General features: G+C 41.0%; 1 protein-coding gene across 3 annotated transcripts in view; it reads right to left on the bottom strand.

The window, feature by feature from the left end:
* KITLG (KIT ligand) overlaps window positions 1–14,897 on the bottom strand; it is an 87,137-nt gene extending 72,240 nt beyond the window's left edge. Inside the window, exon 1 of one of the 3 annotated variants that reach the window (XM_073900534.1) lies at window positions 14,306–14,897. Coding sequence is in view for 2 of the 3 variants with exons in the window: in XM_073900535.1 (XP_073756636.1) it covers window positions 14,306–14,320 (15 nt within the window). In the remaining variant the exon portion in view is untranslated. The remainder of the gene's footprint in view (window positions 1–14,305) is intronic. The other 2 variants (XM_073900535.1, XM_025882605.2) reach the window with 2 other exon arrangements.
* Window positions 14,898–15,167: the final 270 nt, after the last annotated feature.

Below are 15,167 nucleotides of genomic sequence, written 5' to 3'. Positions count from 1 at the left end.
GGGCCTGTGCTGCAGGTATGTTATATGTATTTCTTATCGACATCAATGTATAATAGTAATGTTCTAAAGTTCTTCCTACCTTCCAAATCACTCTCCTTATATCAACTGAGGTCAGACATCAACTGAGGTCAGCAGGCATAAAGATGATAAATACCCAGATCCACTCTTAGAATACTGATAGGTATTTGGAATGCTACATCTGATCACACTTTGGTTCAGAAAATCTTTACCAAAATTTTGGTGCTGAGCCACTAACTGGAGATACAAATACGAGGCACTTTAGCCAGGTAGACAGATAAGTAAGAAGATAATTTCAGTACAGTGTTTTCACACTATCTCATTTTATTTTTTTAAAGATTTTTTATTTATTTATTTGAGACAGAGAGAGAGAGAAAGAAAGTACAAGTGTGGGGCGGGGGGGCAGAGGGAGAAACAGACTCCTCACCAAGTGGGAGCCCAGTGTGGAGCTCAATCCAGGACCCTGAGATCATGACCTGAGCCAAAGGCAGACGCTTAACTGACTGAGCCACCCAGGTGCCCAGTATAATTTTTTTTAGAAGATTTATTTATTTTAGAGAGAGAGAGAGAGCACAAGCATGTGAGTTGGGGGGAGGGACAAAGGGAGAGGGAGAGAAAGAATTTCAAGCAGACTCCCTGCTTCACATAGAGCAGGATGCAGGGTTTGATCTCATGACCCTGAGATCACAACCTGAGCTGAAACCAAGAGTCAGATGCTTAACCAACTGAGCCACACAGGCGCCCCCATTTTTTTTTTTTTTTTTAATGCAGGGTAAGATCACTAAACACAAGGGAAGTGGGAGTGAAGAATAAGGGCAAACAAACATCACAGGGAGCTTCTGAGAAGAGAGACTGTCTCAGTTAGACAAACGGTGGATGGATAAGGAAGGGCCCACAGCACCTTCAAGACCAAGTGCAGTGTGGTAGGTACATCACCGTACCACTGTACATTATTAGATGACACTGTAATAAAACGCATCACTCAGAGTGGTGGAAATAAGCAACAACCAAATCAGAGAACTCTGTATAGTGCGTTGAGGGTTTGGACTTTATCTTCCTCATAATAAAAAGTCAGGGGAGGATTTTAACCAGAGTAGTTACATAGTAAGACTTCCTCTAATTACTCTAGATTGTGTGCATTAGAACTTTTGAAATGACAGAAATCACCATTTGTTTTGTTGGATAATGAAATGGACACCCTTAGAGAGACTAAAACACCAATGCCACATAGTTAAAACCAAGACATGATCTTCAGTGTTAGCAAATTCTTTGTTCTGATGTTCCTGCAGAACCCCTCAAATGCCAGGACACAAATTTTCAGGGAAAGATGCAAGTACAAGATCCCTTGTACTCCAGCTCTCCTCCTAAATCACTTAAAAAATAATGTATGTCAGTGATTCCATCCCGTTCTCCTTTGAGTTTGAAAATAATGAATGTTGTATATATATAAGCATTTAAAAGAAATTTTGCTCCTTGGTTTCACAGTCTTGGTTCAAGTTTCTGTGTTAGACCTACTCTGAACTGAACTCAAAATTACTTCACACATTCCTAGATTGGTAATTTAATCACAGAGGTAGCGATGATCAAAGATTCAGTCAAGAAGCCTCTAGACACGGCCTTAAGATTATACACTGTCAGAAAACAGGAGCTGTTTTTAGTCTTTCACAAATGCTTTGAACAAGTCAGCACTCCATCAAAGGAACATAACGGTTTCATGTTCTGTCAGAGAATGTAATGCTTGTTTACCCGAAGCATTTGTCTTGATTGACACAAAACTTACTTGAAGATTAACCTGGACAATCAAGCCCTTACTCTTGAAACACAATTACCTACAAGAAAATAAAACCTGAATTCATATTGAAAACACTCTCAAACTGTTGATTCTGACACAGGTATTAAATTCAACACAGGAAAAAAAAAATGTTTTGAATGCAAAAATGCATTTTGCTTGAAAGCAACTAGCATTTACCTGGGTATTTGGCTCATTTAATCCTCATAACCATCTGAGGAATTAGACACTATTATAAACTTCATTTTACAAATGAGAAAAAGAGAATGTTACAAGAATTAAGTGACTCAAAGTCATCCAATCTGAAAAGGTGACTCCAGATCCAGGAGTCTCCAAAGCTATCACTACACACTATACATAAAGTTGTTTCAGGCTTACTCTGGAAGACATTAATAAACGCAAAGCTTTTAAGGATTTGGAAAGTTTGAATTTTTTAATCACTCAAGGCTTAGAATAATATGACCCTAGGCCCCTGAGTAGAACAGCACAGTCTACAGAGCACTACTCTAGTAATTACCTCTCTCTCACACACACAAGCTTGTGAGGTAGTCAAGACCTATGTCAGCATCCTTCGTTACAAAGGAGGGTGCTGACCCTGATCCAGACCACTTACCAATCTCAGTTTACCATTGCACAATCTTACTTCCCAAAATCACCCATAATCTCTGCTTTTCAATGACAACAGATTTTTAAATTATGATAGCCACCACACAAATGGAATAAACCAAAGCAGTACATAGTCTGATGTATACTGATATTTTGCTGGTAAAGTACAGCCCCAAAGATTACAGATACCATCTATCAAACATCAGTTCTGGGTCAGCCAACTTCCATATATTATCTCATTTAATCTTTGTATTCTTCCAACTGCATACTATTACCCATAATACTCCATTATACCTATGAGAACATCAAGGCCCTAAAGAAAGAATGTTAATAACATGCACACAGTCTTGGTGAATAACAGAGCTAGGACTTGGGCCTCCTTCTAACCCCAAAGTCTGTGCTCTTTCACGTATCTTTGAGGTCGGTGAGTCAAGCACTTTTGCACAAACATATAATTTTGTGCTTAACAATACAGTAGGAAAATGTGTTAGGCCTGAAAATTATTTATAATAGTGTAATTCTGAGTGACAATCACAAAGCAGGTACACAACATACTGTGTCTACGTTAAAAAAAGTACGGAAGGGGGAAACAAGGAAAGGATGGGGGTTGGAAGGAGGAAAAGGGGAGGAGAGAGGCAGGCAGGAAGGAAAGCTGCTAAGAATTATTATTTTATGGAAGAGGAAATGCTGGGTAGGAAAAGGTGAAGCAAAGCTGAATAATCTACCTAAGATCCCTCAGCAAGCTAGAATCAAAAGCCAGAGGGAAAGCTTTAGGAGCTCGGATACAAAACCTCTTTCCACTCTCCCTTGACAAATGGCTATATTTCTGCTGATGCCGAAAATGACTTCCCCTCCCAGACAGGGAAAATAGGAAATCACTCACCAATTCATGGAAAGGACTCATGTTCTGTCCCTCCAGTTTCAGGTGTAGCACAGAGTTTAGGAATGCAGACTCTGGTTCCAGACCGCCTGGTTCATAGAGCAGCTCTACCTCGTATTAGCTCTGTGACCTTGGGCACATGATAGAAAGAAGTAACTTTGCTCCTAGGTAAACTATCTTGCAATTATAATTATGCACATTTAGCTCCTTCTCCATTTTCGTTAAAGTAGGGAACGAAAACAATCAAATTATTCAAGACTAAAGTGAATCTGAAGCCTGACTTATCTGGATGGATGGCTTCAACCTTCCCTTCCATGCTGACCGTGGAGACTTTGCAATTAAGTCATGGATAGTGATAAACTTACCATTTGTTTAATGCCCATTATAATAGCAAACGTTTGATTTAGTATTTCCAATGTGCCAGGCACTAGACTAAGGGATTTTTGTGGATTATTTCATTTAATCTTCATAACCACCTTTGAGAAAGGTACGGGGAAACTGAGGCCCAGGATTACATGCTTAGCCAACCAAAGCAGGCCATCTAACTGGTGTCTGTTTGGTCCATCACACCTCTGTTCTGTTGTCTCCTTCACCTGCTCTCAAGTGATTCCTTCTAGCTAACACTTTCATTTTCAATAAAGTATTACTAAGTTACACAGTGATACCGCTCATAAGGGTATCCGGACAGTCATTTGTTTAAACAATCAAAACATCAAGGTAGAAAATGATTTTTACTTAAAGTTCATGCACTGGACTGAACTGACAAGGAATTACAAAGCAAAGGTCACAACTTAGACGGCTGATGGTTTTAAAAGCCAGACATAAGCATAAGGACATTATTACTAGTTTTCTAATATGATCACAGCCACTTAAAATTGTCTTCAAAAATAGCATGAAAGAGGGTCAGAGCAAACTGATTGAAGTAATCCCTGATGCATCACTTTTTTCCCCCAAGAAATTTTTTGAAACACAATTTTAAAATATTTTAAAATCTGCCCTCTGCCAAAAACAGTATCATTTTCTTTGAAAGACAACAAGGATTTGGCAGTAATTCTTAATTCCAGAAAGTAAAAGGCATTTTAGAGTTTCTAAGGGGCCTCCCTCACAACAGATGAGGCATGCATCTGATGGCTAAGACCACAGAGGTGGAAGAGGCTGGGCTCTTCCAGGCTCCCTGACTTGTGGGAGTCTTGCTGCTCATCACAACCATTCACACTCCTGGGTAGTGCTGAGGAGGTGGTGGTCAGAAGCACTGGTCCCTCATGCAGAAACTCAACTTTGCCTGCTCTCAGTCTTGCCTATATAAGATTAAAAGACATCATCTACACACACACAATCTCAAGTCCTTCAGACCGCATGGATATGTACATTTATACTTAAATATGGGTGCATTCTATTGCAGTGGTTAGAAGGAATCTAGTCTTTAGAATTAGATAGGCTTGGTTTGAAAACCAAGCTCTTCCACTTACTTGCATTTTTTTTTTCCTTTTAATCTTGGGCAAATTTTCTTAATCTCTCTGAACTTTAGTTTCCTTTATGTGTTTAAAAAAATCAATATCTCCTTCTTAACATTTTCTTTCTTTTCTTTTTTCTTTTTACTAGAATCAAATAAGATATACCTGTGCAGTTTGTGGCATGGTGCCTCATCCATGGCGAGCAGCCAGATATTAACTTATTAACTAGTCATATCATTTCCTTATTCAATAAGCTATTCTTTCTCTTGTTAAGCAGCTTGTCTTTTGGTCTATTTTGTATAACTCTTTCCTTTCTCAGAAATGGAAGTAAAGGAGATCAAATTGGGGGAAAATTTTGTTGAATTTACCAAGAGTGCTATGAGTGTTAAAAAAAAAAAGTAGCTAATATACAAATAAGGCAGTTAAGGCATTAATCTCTAAGGATTATTTTAATTCATTTATTCAGAATGCAAGTCTTATAGCCAAAGCCAGGTATATTACTAGTTATGAATTTATTCCCTACAGAATGTGGATTTGAGGTAATGCTCCATGATTCACTATTCTAGCAGAGAATGAAATGATTATTTACTAAGTGCAAGTCACTGTACTGTTAGACACTATCTTACTTAATCATCACATCAGTACTATAATAGGTAGTTATTTCTGCACCCATTTTAAAGATCAGGAAAGTAAAGTTCAGAGAAAAACACTACAAGTCATACAGATAATAAGAGGCAGAACCAATAATATATTTGATCTAGAACTCAATCCAATGTTTTCTACTTTCTTGCATGGACTCCTGTTTCGGTTAGTAAATGATACTGCATATTCACTGAAAATTAATGCTGTAAATGGTGAACCAACTAGCCCTTCCACTCATCAACCAAACACATGTTTGTGTAATAGACTCAGTATGGTAATTAAAATTTGCCTTCTGTTTAAAAAAAAAAAAAGCTTCTTAAAAATATATCAGCACCTAACAACATGAATCAGGTATCTATTCATTCCACAACATTCAATATGTATTTACTAAGCATCTAGTATATACAAGCCACTCTGCTAGGCAACTAGAATCATGAAATTTTTGTTGTCCAAATTTTTGTTTTAAAGATTTTATTTATTTGACAAAGAGATAGCGAGAGCAGGAACACAAGCAGGGGGAGTGGGAGAGGGAGAAACAACCTTCCCGCTGAGCGGGAAGCCCGGATACGGGGCTTGATCCCAGGACCCTTGATCCCAGGACCCTGGGATCATGACCTGAGCCGAAGGCAGACGCTTAAGACTGAGCCACCCAGGCGCCCCTGTTGTCCAAATTAATATCAATGGCAGCTGTTTTAATATCTGAACTGCTTTTCTTTTTTGATTCAATGTTTCTACAAACAGAATGTGTATCTTTGGGGTACTAAATAAGCCTCATGGATACACTGTGGTTGGGCCAGCTAAATCTCTTTGGGTGTTAGTGTTGGCAATAACCACTTGGAGTTGGCAGAAGAAAGACCTTATCTCAGCTTCCTCATCTGCGAAATGGGATTTGAAAAAATAGTACCTACCTCCCAGAAGAAAAGTTCTATGAATTAATTGATCTTGGAACAGTTTTCTACTAAGTGGCATTTTGGCATGAACTTAGCATGAGGGTGGTTTGATTTTATAAAACAGTGACGGAAGCTATTTAAAACAGCCACACATTTAAATGTCAAACACTTTTGACACAGAACTACAGTAAATTTCCTTTCTTCAAGCTGAATCATTTGTGTGTGGCATTTGTACAGAAGTACAAATAATGGTCAAATCAGTTTGGGATTTAAAAGTGTACTGAAATGTTTAGGAGTAAAAAAGATCCAAGTTTCAAAAAGTGGGGGGATGTCTACTATTTTCTAAATATTGTTAAGACATAGTACTATGGTCATGGAACATTATAAACAAACATGTACTAAAATCTTAAAAATATTTCCCTGGGCAGGGGTTAAAAAAATGAAAAATTTCAAAACTTAAAAAAAAAACACACACACACACACAAAAACAACCTGTTACAATTACTGCCAAAACAAGAATTATAGAAACCCTGTTTTGTGGCCCTGTGGCTTTCCTACATAGAATTTATTTCATCTAATATTAAAAACATGCTAATAACCTGCTTTTCATTTTTCGTGAATGTTTTCAAGCTCCCTTTTTATTCCTGCAGTTGAGTGCCCATTTTAGACCACCTGGAGGCGGAAAACACCAGCCACCCTCCTCTACTGTGATAATTTATCTTTCTAACAAGCAGTCAAATAACGTGTTGGTCCATCCTCTACTTAATGGAACAACACATCAGAGATGTCTGGGCAGGGCTAAATAAATAGAGCAGTTTTCTAAAATCACCAGAAGATCCAAACTAAAGCAATCACAGGAAGCTTTAGTTGATCATCAAAAATGTAAATCCCTAATGTGTTGACTATTTCAGAAGCATTAAAGTGTAGGTTGACACAGAACCCTAAATAATGATGTGTGACTGCCAAGGCTGTTTTGCAATCCTTGGGTTTTCGAGATCACATTAGAAACCATTTCATATGAAACCTTGCCACCCTTCCTCCCTCTGCTCTCATCTGAAGGTCTGCAGTGAATATAAATGTTGATAGCCATCCATACGGACAACACATCCCAGGAGGGGCGCAAGGCCTTTATAACACAACCCACTTTCTCTGCAACACTCTTCTTCGAAATCAAGGAATCTGTGTGTTTTCACAAGGCAGTTGCTTAGGAGGGCATTGAGAAAGGGACCGCAAGAAGTAGTGGAAAACTCAGCACAAGAGGGACCCTTACAATAGATAGCCACTATTAAATTGTCATTTCTATAGGTGAGCTGGTTATTATACCGTTCAAACGCTTGTATGAGGAGAAACAAGCCAATTAGGAGAGGAGTTTCCGTCCTGGAGTTTAGTCAAGGCACTTAAAATGGAAAGGTCATTGGCTTCAGAGATTTTACGTCGAGGTAAAAAAAAAAAAAAAAAGGGAAAAATTCTCAGCACCCACGGGGCTTTTGTTCAGAAGATGAACTTTTGCTCCGGAAAGGGCGACAGAGTGTGTGTATACAAGACAAACATAAGGGCCCCTCTGGGCTGTGCTCTTGCCTCCCAAGTCTGCAGGGGGAGGCACATTATGCAGTGGGGACCGCCCTTTCTGTAAAGGTGAAAGAGACCGAGGCTTGCTCTTTCAAGTGAGCACTGGCAGTGGGTTTGCTCTTGCTCTTGCCCTTTTCCACGGGAGCAAGGCATTCTTTGCAAGGCAACTGCTGGATTTTTGAGCTGCTGGTCTGGGCACCAGGAACAAAGAAAAGGAACCCTAACTGCCCCCATCAAGACCACATTCTAATCCTCAGCACTCAAAGCCCCAAAGCAACAGCTATACCTGCAAAGTCAAGTGCTGAATTCCTGCATCCAGGTGGCTGGTATATAGCTACTGCTACATGTTTAACTCTCTGGATCTCTGCCTCTTGTTTTGTCTGTTTTAGTAGGTAGAGCTCACTTGACTCTGCAGGCATTTAGAGTAGAAGAGCCTTACTGTCATTGTCATGACCATATTTTCTGAGGAATCCATGGTCCCTTGTCGGGAGGAGAGGTCCAACTGATCTTCGAATATTCTCATGTCAACAAGAAAAGGACTGTCATGGCTCCTGACTGCTAAGGAAAACCTCTTGCTGGCTACTAGGCTTGCCCCAAACCTCAGCTAATGTTAGTTTTAGAGAGAAGCTAAGGAAAGAAGGCAGGCGGACAGGCGAGAGGTGTTCCAGAGACTGTAGCAGATCTGCAAAAAGCCAGGGCAAGGAAAGACTCAGCCAACGGTCATCCACAGAAACTGTCTTTTCCCTCAAGCAAAAGGGCTGCTCCCTCTTTTTTCAGCTTCTGTGAATCCAGCTACAGACCCCTCCTCTTCACTATTTTCTCAGGATTAACTCTAGGGTGCAATTCCCAGTAATACTACTACCACTCAGAGACTTGCCTGTGACTTGCCCATGACTTGCCCAAGACTTGCCCAAGATTTGGGCAAGACTGGAGCCAGATCCGCACTGAATAGGACCCATTCCTCTGATACTGCCCACTAAGACTTCTCCTGCATGACCAGATTCTCTCCATTTTCTACTTCCTGCACATAGATGCTGGAGACTGCAGGGGTAGCAAAGAGAGGCAAATACTGGGAGGCATTCATTACCTTTTGTAAGCCTACCTCCTCTGGCTGTCTGACCTTGCCTTAGGATTCTTCCTCCCCTAGAGAATTTAAAGGTAAGAAGAGAGAAAGATCCTCTTCAACTATGGATATTGCTAAAATAGGAAGTATAAATATCATTCTTATTATAGAGAATTATCAAGTAGTAAGTGAAATGGCTAAAAGTACAATGTCCTATAACTTAAATCTCTTTCATTTCTCTCCATTGACTGGTTCATAATCATAAAACAATGGTTATAATTTGCATTCACACCAAACCAAAGCATTGGCCACATAAATCTCCAAATCAAAGGAAGCTTAAATGTCATGTAAATGAGAGGTTCAAACCTCTATTTTACTGGTATCTTAGAAATTGAAAATTTTAGAACTGGAAGGCGCTTAGAAATCACCTACTCCTACCTTCTCACGTTACAGTTGAGGAAATCCAAGTTGGAAGAGATTAAAAGGCCTTCCCAAGTCATACAGCTTAGTATCTGGGCTAGTAAAAGAATTCCATCCCCTAATATCCAAGTCAATGTGGCAACCTAGAAAAATAGTAAAATGTAGCCAAAAGAGAAAGAGCTACATAAAGAACAGTCTTTCTTTAGATGACATACATTGTGATTTTAAAAAAAGAACCATGAGGCCTAATTATAAGAAAATCACCCACCCCTACCCATCTCCTTTTTTTCTGGACAGAAGGAAATAGGTAGAGATGAAATAATGACAATTTTCTCAAACTCTTAACCTTTGTAAACAGTTTTTAGTATACACATACTTAAGTGAAAAGGCAAAAACATCTTGCTGCATCTATAAATTTGTAAGGCTATAGTCAATGGTTTCTATGAAATGAAGTCTATACAAAATAACTCTGAAAACAGCATAGATTATATAAGCATCCTGGTGTTCCCTCAATTTGTTTTATAAATTGTTCTGACTACACAGGTGACTAACACCAGAAGAGTCTCTTGCAGCTGCTCATGATTCATGTACTGGAAAACAAAGATAAAAGATCATTCCTCAGATTTATATCCAAATGCTTTACACCCTAATTTACAAAAGGGCACATTAAGGTAATCGAGAAAAGAAAAAAAAAAACCTTACAAACTTGCATAATGAAAAAAAAAAAGTTACTGCATGTTGCCAGGTAAAGGACACCCTGCAGAAATGAATGCATGGCCTCCCTCAGAAAAGCAAGTATCTTTAGTCTACAATAAACTCTCAGAATCATACCGAGGCAACTTAGAAAGCAAGAATCTGGAAGTATGGAAGCGAATCAGATATGGTAACAATATTTTTATTTCCAATTCTAATGCTCTTATTTAGTTTTACCTTTAAAGAAAAACTTGAACAGTGCTCATGCCACACAGTGCCTTTGTTTTCACACAATCCTAGTTTGATGTGTGTTAATCACAGTCTATAAACAGATAACAATCTATAATGGGAGGCACTGAATCCATAGATCCAGATTTTATAAAAACTTGATCTCTCTGCTTTGCTGGTTAAGCATCATTTAGACGCAATAGCCAGTTTTTCACTGGCTTATAAGTTGCTGGCAAGGCGATTCTCTTCTCAGGGACAATAAATTCTGATTGTAACTAACAAAGTAAGCCACTGTGCTGGGATAAAGACCTATATAAAATTTTGTTTAATCCTTTACAATCAACACGTGAGAAGAATCTTTATAACTAGTTGATAATCATCATACAGATTATAAACTGAAAATCCTAAGAAGTTTAACCATTTGCCTGAGGGTCATTTGTCTTACCAGTGGTAAAAAAGAAATCAGAATTTAAGTCTTCAAAAGCAAGAGCCTAGGATCTTTCCATTATAGCTTAGGTACTTCCTAGACATGGATGGGGAAGGCACATGCAGTGGGGTTCAATGGACCATGCAAGAAACTTTCCTCCAATATTCTGACTAGCTATTTGGGCAGGGATTTTTTTTTATGTTATTTATGGTGATGGAAGAATTTCAGTCACTTATCATTAAAGAAAAAAATGTGACACAATCACTATCTTCAAATTGGTAGTTAGACATAAATAAAATTTAGCAATTTTAACTGGTTTGGCTCAGGCCCTCAGATTTCCATATGGTTACTTTCCTTGTTTTCTATTAAATGTAACTGACTTAGCACTTGACTTTTAAAGTCTTGGCAGAATGTATCAATTAAAAGTATATAAATTAGAATTATTCAAAGCATGCATTCCAAATTGAGTGACTTTAAGGACAAAATTTAAAATTGCTCTTTTCATAAATGTTAAATTTTTTCTAAAAACTTGCATCATCACACAGATGACAAATTTCATAAAGACAAAAGAGGATATTTTCTTTGGAATAACATAAACAAGCATTCTATTTATTTCTTTTCTGAGAACTAATGTGTGCCTAAAATGGCCTTTCTACACTGTTTGCAAGATGAATTTTTCCTGTCTTAGTATTTCTAAAACTGACAGCAGTCATGAAAACTCTCACAAACCATTTCAAAACTAAAATATAAGTACAACATTGATAAACATGGCACAAGGCCCATTAAACTGACAGCTCTTTTCTAATTGGTCTTGCCAAAAATGCTGCACAATTGTTATTTAATATACCAGTATATCAGAGCATTACATTGAAAAAAACGACTACACATTGAAATAGATGTTCTTTCTAAACCAGTGCCACAATTCTCTTCAGAAACTGTAAAACCACACAACATGAATAAAATACAATCAGAAAGATGCAAAGCACATTCATTTCTGTAGGCTCCTGACTCAATTTATTGTTACAATTGCTCCTAAGGACTACTGCCCGTGTAATTGTTTTCCAAATACTGAAGTCCATCACCCAAGCTAAATAAATGACAGAATCATTTATCAAACCCCAAGTGGTTGTTGATGGAATTTCCACACTCACTTGGCTTGAGTGAAAAGCCAGAATGCCTGTGTGTCTCTGGGATTCTTGAAGAATTTATAATTCAAGTTAAAACTTATTATTCTTATTACTATTATTAAATTCTCATTTTGTATCGTCGGTAATGGAAACGTACAGAATCATTTGCCTTATGATGGAACTCTGGTTTGATGCCATATTTATAAATGATTACTTAAACTGTTGAACATTAATAGACATTCTTCCCTGGCAAGGATAACATTAGATGCAGTAGAACAAATGACCTTACTTATTAATGTCTAATTTCCTTATGCTATTCTCCATCCACATAGAAACTGCACAGAAAATTTCTCTCTAACTTTTGGATTAGGAAATTTAACGATTTGAAGGAGGATCTAATCCCCCTCCCCTATTTCCACGATTTTATTGATTTCCTACTATTTCCAAGTGTCTTCCTTTGCAGTGGCAAGAATGTGGAATTGCTAGAAGTATCCTTAAAGGAAACCTTGAAGGTCATTAGATCCCAGGCAATGAATGCCTTCATTCAACAAGGGCACTGCCCTCCTTTGCCTGCAAACCCTTTAACATCAGCAAGATCCCCCAAGGGCTTGCACTTTAACTTGGTTGGAGCAGGTCACATTTCTAAAATATTTAGCAGTCTCAAATGTCCCTGGTCGGCAGCACTGAGTCACAAACGCCAGAGCGTTTCAGGCTAGATCAACCTCTTTCTAGTTTTCAATGGAATTATTCCATGTAATCCGATTTACACAGCCATATAATCAAAGCGAGAAAGGAGATTACAGAGCTCACATTTGTTTTGCAAAGCAAGGGTGCAAGGATCATCAATCCTCCTGACTCTCAAAGTGACATGGTAGTACATCGTCTCCCTTTGGAGTGTTGGACATTAACCTGATCTGTCTCCTGTGTTCTTGTTTAAATAAGAAGGTTTAGGCTTTTTTTTTTTTCCCCCCGAACTAGAAGGTAGCGGTTTCTCCACCAGCTCTCACCACTACCATTCAGGTGAGATGCTACTGTAACAAGAATTGGTCCCCTGCCCTTATTATTCCACAAAGGAAAAAGCTTGTACAAGTCAAATAATTTCATTAAAACTTTTTCTTTCGGTGCCAGTCTCTAACATTCACATTTCAACAGCACAGTGTGGTGATCCTGGGTGTGGTGTTCAATGCTTTGCCTATAACCTAACCTTCTTGCCCCAGGAACCTGTGCTCCCCTCCTTAGTCTTGGGCAGCTGCCCTCCAGACTGCACAAACCTCCTTTCTGCCAGGAAACGTCCCTTCCCCCTGCCTTTTCCACCTGTGCACTGGGCTCCATTCTTCCTACTTCCTTCTGAATGTGTACATTTCCCAGGCCCACACATCAATTTAAAATAGGATAGGAAGCAATTCATTCAGTAAAGCATCTTCAGCACATGGATGCCTTCATTCTAAATAGACGATTTGGACAAAGTCTCAATTTCCTTTTACCCCCACCACTTCCACCCCCTCGGAATTGCAGTCTCTGATAGATCCTCTTGGGGGGTGAAAGGGCAGCTTTACCCAACTCGGGGCAGATACACAGATAAATTCCTAAGGGGAGAAGTGGGAAGAGGTAAGAACTGCAATGGAGAAGGGAACTCTGGGTGGGAGTACCATGGCAGCCCTTTCCAAACTATAAGCCAGATATCTGCTTCAAGGGGGAAAAAAAAAATTCTAATTGTACCCCTGGGCGGTGCTTTACTCACAGTGTTTATGTATAATGCACAATTTAGCTGCCCTGGGAAATTACCTCAATAACTATCATTAGAGGTGCCTATTTAAAACAAAAGAAAACAAAATAAAACAACAAACTTTTTTTCTCTTCTGTACTGGAAGAAGGTGGGTGCAATGTGGTGGTATTACCCCCCATCTATGGCTCTCTAGAAACTCACCCAGAGCCGCAAACCTGGCAAAGACCGCGCAGAGCCAAGTTTCCGGGGCTGGCCGGGCAGGTTCTCCGCCCCGCGGAGCGCCGCTGTTAAGGGGCAGCTGCACCCCTGTCCGCACGAGCCCCGCGCCCACCTCGGGGCTGCACAAAAACCTGGGTTCGAGAGTGAGCGACCGTGGTGCGCTGGGAGCTGTTTTGTAATCTCCCGGAATCCACGGGAAAATATCTCCCGTGCAAAGAAATGCCTTCTCGTAGTAACTTAACTCTCCGGCCAAAGAACGGACCCTTCCATTTTACAGGAACTGCGGTTCCCGACTGACAGCTCCAAACTTAACGGCAGCGGCTCTAAACTTGACACCAGCTCCCTCTCATCGCTCCCACTCCTTCTCTCTGGCTCACCCGGCCAGGGCGGCTCCGACTCGCACGCCACGCCCGCCTCCCTCGCAACCTCTTGGCTCGTCCCGCGGGCACAGCCCCACACGCCCCGGCAGCCGGTGCCGAGACGAGCCGGCCTCCCCCAGGCTCCGGGCGCGATTTTCTAGGAGAGCCGGCAAGCTCCCGGCGCGCCCTACTCACTTGTGTCTTCTTCATAAGGAAAGGCAGCGCGGTGATCCAGCCCAGGCAGCGGTGTGGCGACTCCGTTTAGATGTTCTGGAGCTCCAGCATATTGCACGAGCAGCGGCTGCAGCTAGTCCACGCATTGGGTAGCCCGAGCGCAGCGCCCTCTCCACGGCCCGTGCTTCCCGCGGCGCTCCTCGTCCCGGCGCAAGGCGGCAAGTGAAGCCTGGGCCGGCGGGCCGCCAACACTTTTATACCGGTCCCTCCCGCCTGCTCCGGACACGCCTCCTTCCCTTCCGGAGCCCTGGGGAAGCTAGACGGGGCAGGGGCGCGGGGGGGAGACCCGAGAGGGCGGCCAGAGCGCGGCCAATGCCCCCGAAGTTGAACAAATCAGGCCAAGCGCTTCCCCTCGCCTGGCCGCCGCGAGCGCACACCAGAGAGAAGCCACGGGGGCGCCAAGGGTGAAGCTTAACCTGCAGCCGCCTCTCGCGCCGCGTGCCGGGTGTGGCGAGTCCCAGCTCGGCCTCTCAGCTCCGCCGGGGTTCACCTGGCACCGCCCGGGGACAGACGCGCGCTAGCGAGAGCTGGGAGCTCCCCCCTTTGACACTGGGGCGGTTCGCTAGAGGAGTTCACTGGGTGCCTAGCAAAGAATTCAGCCCGCCCCGCTTTGGGGGCGGGGGTGGGGTGAGGGAGCTTAATTGGAATCCGTAGTTAGGCCATTGTCTTATCTCCTCTAACATAATATTTTTTAATAATTTAGTCAATGAATGAATATTTATAATTTAAAAAAAATTGTTGACTCAGGGTTAAGTATTGCTAAGGGAGATGCTATTTTCAGAATGGTTTACTGCTGCTTTAGAAATTAACATTAAAAGAGAAG

This window comes from Callorhinus ursinus, unplaced genomic scaffold (assembly GCF_003265705.2).
Source record: "Callorhinus ursinus isolate GAN/ISIS: 27379988/994484 unplaced genomic scaffold, GSC_fseal_2.0 scaffold14, whole genome shotgun sequence".
Taxonomy (NCBI): domain Eukaryota; kingdom Metazoa; phylum Chordata; class Mammalia; order Carnivora; family Otariidae; genus Callorhinus; species Callorhinus ursinus.
This window is presented reverse-complemented; position numbering and strand designations above follow the sequence as displayed.